Raw genomic sequence first — 11,805 nt, 5'->3', positions numbered from 1 at the left:
AGGGGAACTGAAAATTTCTATTCTTTACGTTATTTATCATCCTGCTCCCCGCAGTGCTCCAATTCCTTCCCAGTGCCATTCCTGGTGCCCTGGGAAGCCCCCAGGACCAGGCAGGGGCTGCCGGCCATGTCCCCTCCTCACTCCCCCGCGGAAGCCCCAGGGCTCATTTCCTGTCTCGGAGGAGGCGCTCCCTTCCTGGAGCACCGCTGCTTTCGCTTTTTCAGCCGTTTCCGAGATTCTGATGTAAAAACAGGAAGTGAGGGGAGGGGGTCGGACAGTGTGGGGAGGTGCAGCCCGTGTGCAGGGAGGGGGTGGGGGCACAGGCAGGGGTATAACCGGGCTGAGCCGCGCTGCTCCCGGCCCCGCCGCAGAGCCGCTCATTCAAAGCCTTGTCCCAGGTAAGCGCCAGCCCCTCGCTCCCACCCTGCCCCCGCGCTGCTGCTTCTGCTCTCAAAATTAATGTTTCTGAGCCCATGAGATCCTAAATCTCTGGAGCTCCAAAGCTTCCTAAATGGGTGTGACGGAGTTCAGAATCTGCTTAAATTGGTCTTTCGGAGCCCACGAGCTCTTCAAATTGCTGGTTTTGAGGCAAGAATATCCCCAATTCTCTCTCCCTGACCCAAAGCTTCTGACATTAGGCCCGAGATTCCTTAAATTGGTGTTTTAGAGCCCCAGTGCCCCCTAAACCAGTGTTTCTGAACCCCAATGGACCCTGAATTGCTATTTCAGGTCCCAGAAGCTCCCTACATGCATCTCTGGGCCCAAGAGCTCCCTAAATGAGTGGATTTGAGCCAAATGTTCCCCAAATGGGTGTTTCTCAACCCCAAAGATCCCTAAAATGCTGTTTCTGAGCCCAAAATCTCCCTAAATCAGTGTTTGGGACCCCAGAAGCTCCCTAAATGGATGTTTCTGAGCCTCAGAGCTCCCCAAATCACTGATTTTGAGCCCTGAAGCTCCCAAACTTGCAGTATCTGAGCCCAAAAGCTCCTGAATGGGGTTTCTGAGCCCCAAAGAACCGGAAATTGCTGGTTTTGAGCCCCGAAGCGCGCTAGATAATTTTTTTTCTGAGCCTAGAAATTCCATAACTGGGTATTGCTGAAGCCAGAAGCTCCATAAATCACTCTTTCTCAGACCAAGAGCTCTGAAAATGGGTGTTTTGGAGACCTAAAGAATTGGTCTTTCTGAGTCCAGATGCTCCCAAAATCGGTACTTTAGACCCCCAAAGTTCCCTAAATTGCTGGTCCTGTCTCTTCTAAAAGCTCGTTGTACTCCGATTTCTTGCGCACAAATCTCCCTAAATTGGCTTTTTTGGGAGGTCCAAAACCTCCTTAATTTGATATTTCTGAGCACAAATCCTCCTGAAACAAATGTTTCTCATTCCCAGTGCTCCCTAAATTGGTGTTTAGGACCCTAAAATATCCTTAATTGGGTGTTTCTGAGCCCCAAATCTCTCTAAATTGCTGTTTCTGAGCTCAAAATATCCCTAAACTTTTTTTTGTTGTTTTGAGCCCAAAGCTTGCTTAATTAATGCTTCTGAGACTCGGAGCACCCTAAGTGGTTTTTTTTTTTTCTGAGCCCAAAACCTGAAATCGGTGTTCTGGGGTCCCAAAGCCCCCAGAATTGCTCTTTCTCGTCTCCAAAACTCCCGAAGTGACTGTTCTGGCCCCAGAGCTGCCAGAATAGAGATTTCTGAGCCATGAAGTTCCTGAGATCAGTGTTGCAGAGCTCCGACCCCCGTAACTCAAGCCATGTGCCCTGTTGGCAATCAGCCCATGGGGTTCGCTCCCAGTGCTCCCAGTGCTCCCAGTGCCATTCCTGGTGCCCCTGGGAGGCCCCCAGGACCGGGCAGGGGCCGCCGGCCGCGCCCTTTCCCCGCCCCAGCGGGGCTGCCCCGAGGAGCCGCTCCGTGACTGGACCTCCCCAGGTTCGGTTTCAGTTTTCCAGGGATTTACGGGAAATCGGTGTAAAACCAAGAAACGAGGTGCTGGGGGAGGACGAGGAGCCCGTGGGGGTGGGAAATGGACATAGCCGGGATGACGGAAAGAGCCGGACCGTGCGGAGCCCCGCGGTGCTGCTGCCCCTGCTGCGGAGCTGCTTCTTCCCAGCCTTGTTCCAGGCTGCCCCAGCGCCAGACCCTCGCTCCTGCCTTTCCCCACGGGTTGCTCCTTCTGCGCCTGAAATTCACGTTTCTGAGCCCAAAAGCTCCCTAAATGGGGGCTACTGAGCCCAAAATCTGCTTTAATTGGTTTTCTGGAGCCCTAAAGCTCTCTAAATTGCTCTTTTTGATCTGAAAATATCCCCAAATCACTCTTTTTGGCTGCCAAAGCTCCCGACATCATTTTTTCTCAACCTCAAATGCCCTAAATCAGGGTTTCTTAAGCCCAAGATTCCCTAAATCGGTGTTTTAGAGCCCCAGTGCTCCCTAAATCAGTGTTTGTGAACCCAAATGCATTCTGAATTGCTGTTTCAGGTCCCAAAAGCTCCCGAGGTGGGAGTTCCTGAGCCCAAATACTCCCAAAACTTTTCCATTCTCAGCTGTGAAGTTCCCTAAGTGGCTGTTTTTGATGCCAAAAGCTCCTTGAAATGGTGTTGCTGAACCCCAAAGGATCCTCAATTGCTGCTTTTGAGTCCAAAGTCTCTGGACATTGATTTTTCTGAGCCCCAAAGCTCATGAAATGGGTGTTTCTGAGCCCTGGGGCTCCCCAGGTGGCTCTTCATGACCTCCAAAGCTCCCAACATGGCTTTTTCTGAGCACTGCAGTTCCCTAAACGTGTTTCTGAGGCCAAGAGCTCCCTAAATTGGAATTTTGAATCAAAAGCTGGCTAGAGAGGACTTTGTGAGGCCAAAAGCTCCCCAAAGCAGTGTTTTTGAGCCAAATGCTCCTTTAATTGGCCTTTCTCAACCCCAAAGCTTCCTGAAGTCTGAGCCCAAAGTCGCTCTAAATCAGTGTTTGGGGCCCCATAAGCTCCCTGCATCAGTGATTTTGAGCCCGAAAGCTCCTGAATGGGAGTTTCTAAGAACCTGAAATTGCTGGCTTTGAGCTCAGAAGCTCTCTACATAATTTTTTTCTGAGTCAAAACCATCCCTAAATGGTTTGGAAGGCTGTGCTTGAACATGGGTGGAACGCAGGGGAAGGGGAGAGGCTCTGCCGGAGGGAATGGCAGGGAGGATGAGGACACGGGAGGTGTGAAGAGCAGCTTGAACACATGGAGGAGATCCTCCACAGGATGGGCAAAGGTCGATTTGACTTAGAGTGAGCAGTAAAGGGCTCAGAAAGGGGGCACTGTCTTGGCAGTTCAGAAACTGCTTGACCAGGGAAAGTTGGCAGAAGAGGCCTGAGAGCAACCTGGAGAAGTGTCCAGGCCAGTGAGCAGGTTCCCATGGGGAAGGGTGACTGCCCTGGCATTCACGGGCAGGCAAAGCAGCAGGGCTCCAACAGCATGGGGGATGCTGGGGTGACGGCTCAGCAGAGCTGCCTGGTGGGTGAAAAGGGGGGATGCTCACGGGGACCTGGTGGTGGCCCACAAGGAAGAGCTGGTCAGGGATGGGCTCATCAGTGCCAGCCTGGGCTGTCACAGCCGGGACATAGTGGGGTCCCAGGCACCAAAGGGCAGGGACTAAGGCCAGCAGCAGAGCACAGAGCTGGGGCTCCAGAGGATGAACTCGGGGTGTTGAACCAGATGGTGGCAGGGGCAGCAGCTCTGAAGGGTGAAGGAACTCAGGAAATCTGATAGGCCCTACAGGGCAGCCTGTTCCAAGGGCAGGAATGGTCTCTCCAAGAAGCCGTGAGTAAAGCACTCATCTCTTGAGGCTCTTGGCTGAACTGAGCGAGCTCCAGGGTGAAAAGGCAGCACATGGGAGGTGGAGCACATGAGCCAGCAGCACAGAAAGCCAACAGCACAGCCCTGGGCTGTGTGAGCAGGAGCAGAGGCAGGGGAAGGGTTTAACCCCTGTGCCCAGCACATTTACACCACACCTGCCCAGCAACAGCGGGGCTGTGGCAGTCAGGAACCTCTGCCCTGGTGGGTCACTGGGGTGGGAGTCCTCCAGCTGTCCTTCAGGTGCTGGTGGGATTTCCCTAAGAATATCAGTGTCTGCAGCAACAAAACCAGCAATGAAAGTGTGACTCTGCCCAAACAGAAACATCTGCAGCAGAGCAATCTGCACCTGCAGTCGCCCCTCTGGGCAAGGCCAATGGAATTGCTACTGGCAATACACAGCAATGACACCCCCTCCTCACAAGGCTTCACAGGCCGTGACCATCCCTCTGGGCTGGGCACTGCTGGGGCCCCTCAAATGCTGTGTCCAGTTCTGCCAGAGAGAATTGAATGGGAAAAGGACACTCCCTGAACCACCCTGGGGCCTTCACTGGGCTCTGCTGAGGCTTAAAGGAGCCCTGCTGCTGTCACCAAAAATTTGGGAGGAAAATAAAAACCTTCTAACACTATATTTGAAGTGATGGAGAATCAGGCATTACTTTATTCTGGCTCAGATGTGCCATGGAAAATATTCCATACACACATGCCTTTTACCAGGCTTCCTGCAGATTTATACAGCAAAAAACTCAAAGCACTTCCCATTCATTGGTCCCAAATGACACAATTTTTCTAATATGTGGTTTCTTATTGGCCACGGGTTCCTTTGCCTCTAATGCTAATTCAGCCCTCACTCCCTTATCGATCTTTTCTGGAACAAGTATCTCCAACCATGCCAGGGGGCAACATCTGGGGTTGATGTCTGTTGATGGGCGTTGATGGTTGTTATTTTTTGGGCATCTTCGGGGCTGCTCCCAGTCTGTTGAGATATTAAGCTCATCCTATGAGGAGTGGTGCAATGTCCCCTGAAAAAATCGTAAAATTCCTTTCCCTCGGGCAAAGGCAAACCAAGCCTGACTGGAGAAATAAAGTAAAAACTTTCAAAAGTTCCATTATTTCCAACACTGCCCTCCAGAGCCCTCAGGGCTTTCAGTGTCTTTGCCTCATCAAGGCCCAGTGTTGCTGCAGAGGGTGGGGGACTGGTCAAGAAGGGTTGGAGTGAGTTAATAAAGTTAATATTTCATAGAATTCCCGTGCAAAGTCTGTTGTCCCTTCCCGCTCACAGTCCATTGGTCTCTGGCCAGCAGAGACCTCACTGACAATGCAGAAGAGAGAATTTCTTCTTTTTTTTTTCCCCTGGCTGTACTTTTTCTTTCTCCCCCCTTCCCCCACTTCCTTTAACTTTTCCTTCTCCTCCCCTCTCTTGTCTTTCTCCCCTTCCTTTTCCTCTCAAAGCTTCAGCTGTGGCGGAGGATTGCAGATCTGGCACTGCGTAAAATAAGTTTCCTGTCTAAACCAGTTGTCAGGGCTCCTTCAGAGTATGAGAGAGAGACAAGGAGACAAGAGAACAATTTCTCTCTGACTGTGAGAAGTGGGGTGACCCGTTCCTGGAAGCACAACCATCTTTCCATGAGTGGTGATCTGAGCTAAATGTCTGCGTTCATCACTTATCAATAGCAGAGGCCTGTTCATGGCAGCTCCACGTGCACATCATCTGTTCATTGTTACTGTTTAGGAAGCCGTCACTCTATTGCTCTGCTTTCAGGAGAAATAACCCTCAAATACTGAGTGGCTTATGCCACTTACATTCTTTCCCTCCTTTCTGACTAGAGCAGATTAGGAAAAGCCGTCTGAAGAAACAGAGCAGGGTTCAATGCTGGGGTTAGACCCGAGGGACACCGACAAGCCCTGGGGCTGTGACTTCTGATGGGTCCTTGCTGGCATTTCTTGATTTCTAGTTCTCAGTGGAGCTTTCTTTCTCAGCCAGGTTTCAACTCCTCTTGAACACCAGGAAAGCTTTCTTGACATGCAAGATTCTTGCTTTTGGCAAGGAGTTTCTTAATTCACCCCCATTTGACCTGGTCCTCCTCCTTCTCTGGAACATGGCCCTTGGCAAAGAAAACAAAAAGTCACAAAGAGCAGACAGCACAGGGAAATGGAGTGCAAGAAAGAGAGGGAGAGCAGAGCACAGCAGTGAGCTGTGCCCCGAGCAGACCTTTCCTCATTTCTGATCAATCCCCATTTCTGCCTTCTGCCTTCACCTCGTCATTGCTGCTCTGATGGGTTGGACTCGGCGAATGGGTTGGACTTGGTGATCTTGAAGGTCTCTTCCAACCAGGTTCTGTGGTTCTGTGATCTGGTCAGAAGGGACAGGGGCCTTTGTTGGAAGGGTCAGCGAGGCCATGCTTTCTGCAGGCAGTTGTGCAGAAGAGGATGTTAAGGGAACTCCGCAGTCTGACCGTTCCCGAGGCTCTCTGGCCATCACATTCCCACCACCAGAGACTTTCAGTGCTGGGACCAGAGTCCCTTTGCAGCCACGGCTCCAGTGCCCCAACGGGCCTTGCTGGACTCCCCACAGCCCTCAATCCCACACTCAGCCCCTGTGTCCTCCCCAGTTCCAGCCCAGGTTTCCCATGGCAGAGTCTCAGAGGTCTCCTTCCATAAAGCCATTTCTTCCTGGCACAGTAACACAGAAACAGCCTGAGCTGTTTCCCCGACAAAGGAACCCCTCAGTTTTATTCCCTCACAGTTTGAGGACCCAAGGCTCAAGTCTGGCTTTCTCTTGAGCCCTTGGCTCCTGCCGTGTCTCTCAGTGTCCCTCCCCCAGCTGTGCCAGTGCTCTTGGGGCCCTTTGTTGTGCTTTGTTGGCAGTTCATGGGCTCTTGTCTCGAGCTGCACCTGGCACTGCAGCTGTCCCCGAGCCACCTGCACCTGTGTGCTCACAACCAGGAGGAGGGGAGCGTGGGAGTGAGGTGGTTTCAGTTTTGTCTTTGTTACTCGCCTTGCTGCTCTGTTGGGAATTGCCAAGAAAGCAAAGCAATCGTCCCCAGATGGAATCTGGTTTGCCCATGATGGCAACAGGTGAGGGATGTCCCAGGCTTTATGTGAGCGTTTCAGTTGTAGTTTTTCTTCCTGTCCAGTTGAGGAGGGGGAGTGAGCAGCTTGGTGGGCATCTGGCAGCCAGCCAAGGTCACCCCTGTCCTTTCTCCATAGATTTCTTCATAGCTGGTCAGGATAACCTCCAGGATTTGAGTCTGAAGGAATGGACAATGGTCCCTCTCCTCTGCAGAAAATCATAGCTGGGGTTGAACACCTGGTTCTGCACTCTGCAAAGGCAGGTCGTCTTTATTCTGACCAACGAAGACAATGTGTGTGGCTGTGAGAATTCTCAGGGAGCTCCAGTGCAGCCAAGATGGGTTTGGGACCAGCTGGGACTACAACAGAACATTTTACTATTGCCTTTTCTTCTGTAGTCCTGTGCCCACCACAGAAATTTTGCTCCCCTTTTCCCTTGCACTGCAGAGTGAACCTTGAGAAGAGGACGCAGGAGGCAGGAACCGAGGACATGGCAACAAGAGTTGGTAAGAGCTGCATTTCTTCTGTTAGACAGTGATGGCAGGGAAAATAAGTAATTTAAAAAACCCTGTGTAGATCAGAGGTTTGAGTAGTATAAGGGATGTGTGTGTTCCAAAAAAGCTCTTTAATGCATTGTTGAAATCCTTGGGGAAATACCACAGCAAAGTTTCCTTTTTTTCATTTTTCTTCTTATTTTCGTGTGAACCTAATGGCGAGAAGGAAGGAAAGTATTCAAATACACAGGCAAGTGTGCTGGATCCCATTCTTTTTGTCTGCGGCCATCCTTGGGAACCTTTGGGATGCAGTGTGTTATCCCTGAGAGGAGTGAGGCCAGTGGAGGTCTCTTCCCCCAAGCATGTTACCTGCAGAACCCCTTCCAGAGCACAGCAGAAGGCCTGGCCTTGGCTTGGGATTGAATTGAGGAATTTGGTCAGAGTGGTGACCTTCTTTGACCAGAGACACATCCTACCCTAGCAGGGGGTGTTGCTGAGCAAGACTTTGAGGAGTCAGGCTGAAATGAATGTGCCGAGGGTCACTGAAGGGAGCTGGGGGTCCCTCTCCACTCCTGGAGTGTGAGGCAGGACAGTCTCACCCTCTCGTGGGTGGCTGTGCTCTGGTGGGCTGGTGCCGAGGCACCTGAGTGGTGCCTGAATGCTGTGGCAGCTGAGGCAGCTTCCTGGCCCAGGAGAACCTCAGTGGCCCCAAGGGTCAGAAACCCCCCAGCACTGCTCTGGGGCTCCTGGGTCACAGCACCTCATGGCTCCTGGGCCAGCTGCAGGATGTGCTCTGCCCCAGAACTGCTCAGTGCAGTCCTGGAGTTCCTTAGGGAAAGGTCCTTGTTAAATGTTCCTTTTTTCTTTTTCATTTTATTTTCATATGAACCTGATGTCCAGGTGTCGTGCTGGCTGCGTGCGAAATTATTTATAGAGCTGCAGGATGGGTACTCGAAAGACGAAGTAAGTGTGCTGGATCCCATTTCTCTTGTCTGTTCTCATCCTCGGGAACCCTTGGGATGCGATGTGTTATCCCTGAGAGAAGTGAGGCCAGTGGGGGTCTCTCCCGAGCACAGCCGCAGGCCCGGCCTTCGGGGTGGGATGAATTTGGCCGGAGGGACATCTCCCTTGGATGACAGACACGTCCTGCTCTAGCAGAGGGTGCTCCTGGCAATTGGTAATGATTTCAAAGCCATAGTACATCCCTTCTGGGATTTCCTTTCTTTTCTTGGACCTGAAGGAGGAATTTCATCCTGAGATTTCCTCCAGGGGCAAAAGGCAGAAACTTTTCTGTGCAGGTGAGTGCCAGTCCTTGCCCACACTACCTGGAAACTAAACCCTGCCAAGCAAGAAGGAGATCCAGAGGCCTGTCGTGCATGAGGGCCCAGCACAGTCAGATAAACAATCCCACCTGTCCATAAATTCCCACTTCCAAGGGCCTCCAGCCTTCCTTTGTTTATTCCCTACCCCCATGCAGATGCCCAGAGCCCCAGGCTCCCAGGGGACAGAGCTGCCCCAGCAGTCAGGTTTTCCCAGCACAGACCAGGACAGCCTGGAGGAGAGGAAATAAAAACCCAACCTGTGGGAAGACCCAAGAAGAGACCCTCAAGAAGAGACTTTAAAACAAAGGATTTGATCATCCTCAGGCAGGATGGGTGGTCTCCCCTTCAAACGAGCAATGTCAGTTTCTCGCTGACACCAGTCTTTTTCTACAGGAGAGAGAGAGAGGGAGAAGACCACAAAGCTCCTGGACTCCAAGCTGAACGAGAACTTCCTTTACCTCAGGAAACAAATGGAACCTCTAAAAAGAGTATTCAAAAAATTACAGGAATTCAAACCCTCTGATCTTGAGCTCCTCAGAGCAGACCTGGAGAAGATACCAGGTGAGCAGGGCTATTGCCAAGCAGACTTTCATCTCTCTAAAGGCAAAAGCTGCTCTACAGCCCAACCACCCTGAGAGCTCATCCTGTTCAGCTGTTCAAAGGGGACAGGGAGGGGCCTGAGAAGAGACCCTCTGTCAGGGATGTTAAATCAGAGCCTTTGGACATCCTTGTGTCAGACAGCTGGTGTCCCCCTCAAGGAGGAATCATCAGTGACCCAGTGACATTGTTTTTTCTTCACAGGAAAGAAAAAGGAGGAAATTGCAAGGGCCCTGGAATCCAGGTTGCAGAAGAAGCTCAAGAATCTCTGTCGAAAAACTGAAGATCTGGAAGAGTATGTACATAAATGGCCGGAGTCCACGAAGCTTGATCTTGAGCGCCTCAGAGCAGACCTGGAGAAGATACCAGGTAAGCAGGGCCATTGCCAAGCAGACTTTCATCTCACTGAAGGCAAAAGCTGCTCTACAGGCCAACCACCCTGAGAGCTCACCCTGTTCAGCTGTTCAAAGGGGACAGGGAGGGGCAGTCCTTATGTAGGGAACAGCTTTGTGATCCATGGCACTGAAACACCTCCATGCTGAAGTGTTCTCTGCAGGTGCAGGGGGCCAAAGTCCCTCTCCTCACCCTCATCTTTGGAGAGGGTGTGTGCTGGGAGTTCTCTCATTGCCTGATACTTGTTAAGGTTCTCCCCAGGAAGTCCTGTCCCCATCTCTCTCCCTTTCCCCACTGCCCTTCTCCTGCTGCCCCACTGCTGGTCCCACACTGGGGCACATGCGAGATCAGCCTCGTGTCCCTATTGATGATCAGCGGGGAGAGGAGCTTCCCTGAGCAGAGCCTGGACGTGTCTGTGAGCGCAGGGCCTGTGGAGAGCAGCTCTGCGTGCAGGAGCTGGTGCTGGGAAGGAGAAGGAGTCAGCTGGGGCACAGACTCCAGTGTGGGCCTGGCTGTCCCCAGATGGTGCCCCTGGGCCTGGCTCAGGCAGGACACAAAGTGTGTTGGGAACAGCCTCTTGCCCCCAGGGCAGGGAAAGCTGAGGGACAATTGGCCTTCCCTGACCTGGGTCCTGCTCTTGCTCCAGCTGCAGCGAGCAAAGCCATGGCAAGGAGCAGCCCAGAGGAGTCCAGGGAAAGGCCTGGAATTTCTGCTGGCTCAAGCCATTGTGGGCTTAGAATTAAGCCTGTGGCCCACTTTTCAAAGCTGGTGCCCTGTTTATTGAGCTATAGAAAGCACAAATGAGAGGTTGAAAAGGGATGAAAGTTTGCTCTGATTTCTTGTTCCCTCCCTGCTCAAAGTCAGAAGGCAAAGGGAAAACCATTTCCAGATTTTACCTCCATGGCCAAATGGAATTCCTGGGAGGTGAGGCTTTCTAAGGGGGAATGAGGAAAGATAAAAAAACCAAACCCACAGGAGCGCCCTGAGAAGAGACCCTCTGTCAGGGATGTTGGACATCCCTGACAGAGGGATGCCTTTGGACATCCTTGTGTCAGATAGCTGGTGTCCCCCTCAAGGAGGAATCACCAGTGACCCAGTGACGTCATTCTTTCTTCACAGGAAAGGAGGAGGAGGAAATTGCAAGTGCCCTGGAATCCAGGTTGCAGAAGAAGCTCAAGAATCTCTGTCGAAAAATTGAAGATCTGGAAGAGTATGTACATAAATGGCCGGAGTCCACGAAGCTTGATCTTCAGCTCCTCAGTGCAGACCTGGAGAAGATACACGGTGAGCAGGGCCATTGCCAAGCAGACTTTCATCTCTCTAAAGGCAAAAGCTGCTCTACAGCCCAACCACTCTGAGAGCTCACCCTGTTCAGCTGTTCAAAGGGGACAGGGAGGGGCCTGAGAGGAGACCCTCTGTCAGGGATGTTAAATCAGAGCCTTTGGACATCCTTGTGTCAGACAGCTGGTGTCCCCCTCAAGGAGGAATCATCAGTGACCCAGTGACATCGTTTTTTCTTCACAGGAAACAAAGAGGAGGAAATTGCAAGGGCCCTGGAATCCTGGATGGAGAAGGTATTCCAGCATCTCTCTCAAATAATTCAAACTCCAGAAGAAGCTTTGGAAGAAATTCAAACTCCAGAAGAAGCTTTACAGAAGAGGAAGGGGTTCTGAAAGCATTAGCTCCAGCTCCTCACAGGAGACTTGGAGAGGAATCAAGGTGAGCAGGGCCATTGCTGAGCAGACTTCCATCTCTCAGAAGGCAAAAGCTGCTCTACAGCCCAACCACCCTGTGAGCTTGTCCTGCTCAGCTCCTCAGAGGGGATGGGGAGGGACAGTCCCTATCTGGGTAGAGGCCCAGAGAAGCTGACTTTAGTTATGGGGTGCACCTCCACAATCCATCCTGCGACTAAAGTCAGCTTTTCTGGGCCTCTCAGCTTTTGTGATCCATGACTCTGAAACAACTCTGTGCTGAAATGTTCTCTGCAGGTGCTCAAGACCCCTCTTTGTTCTGTTGTCTTTGAAGAGAGTGTGTAGGTACAACGTGATGTGGTAAATGTATCCACGTCCTACCCACTCGCCTTCCTCATAACAGAGTGTTGTCTCCCAT

The 11,805-nt window shown here is 51.7% G+C and overlaps 1 protein-coding gene across 1 annotated transcript; it reads left to right on the top strand.

Moving 5' to 3' along the window:
* Positions 1-275: 275 nt before the first annotated feature.
* On the top strand, positions 276-11,405 carry LOC125318973 (myosin-4-like). Its single transcript, XM_048289944.1, has 8 exons — positions 276-398; positions 2,471-2,551; positions 7,338-7,396; positions 8,285-8,347; positions 9,100-9,267; positions 9,508-9,672; positions 10,816-10,980; positions 11,221-11,405. The coding sequence occupies exons 3-8, from the start codon at positions 7,381-7,383 to the stop codon at positions 11,367-11,369; spliced, it is 726 nt and encodes a 241-aa protein (XP_048145901.1). The 5' UTR covers positions 276-398; positions 2,471-2,551; positions 7,338-7,380; the 3' UTR covers positions 11,370-11,405.
* The last annotated feature ends 400 nt before the right edge of the window (positions 11,406-11,805 follow it).

Source organism: Corvus hawaiiensis, chromosome 33, assembly GCF_020740725.1.
Source record: "Corvus hawaiiensis isolate bCorHaw1 chromosome 33, bCorHaw1.pri.cur, whole genome shotgun sequence".
Taxonomy (NCBI): domain Eukaryota; kingdom Metazoa; phylum Chordata; class Aves; order Passeriformes; family Corvidae; genus Corvus; species Corvus hawaiiensis.
The sequence above is the reverse complement of the archived record's forward strand: the minus strand, read 5'-3'. Positions and strand labels throughout refer to the sequence as shown.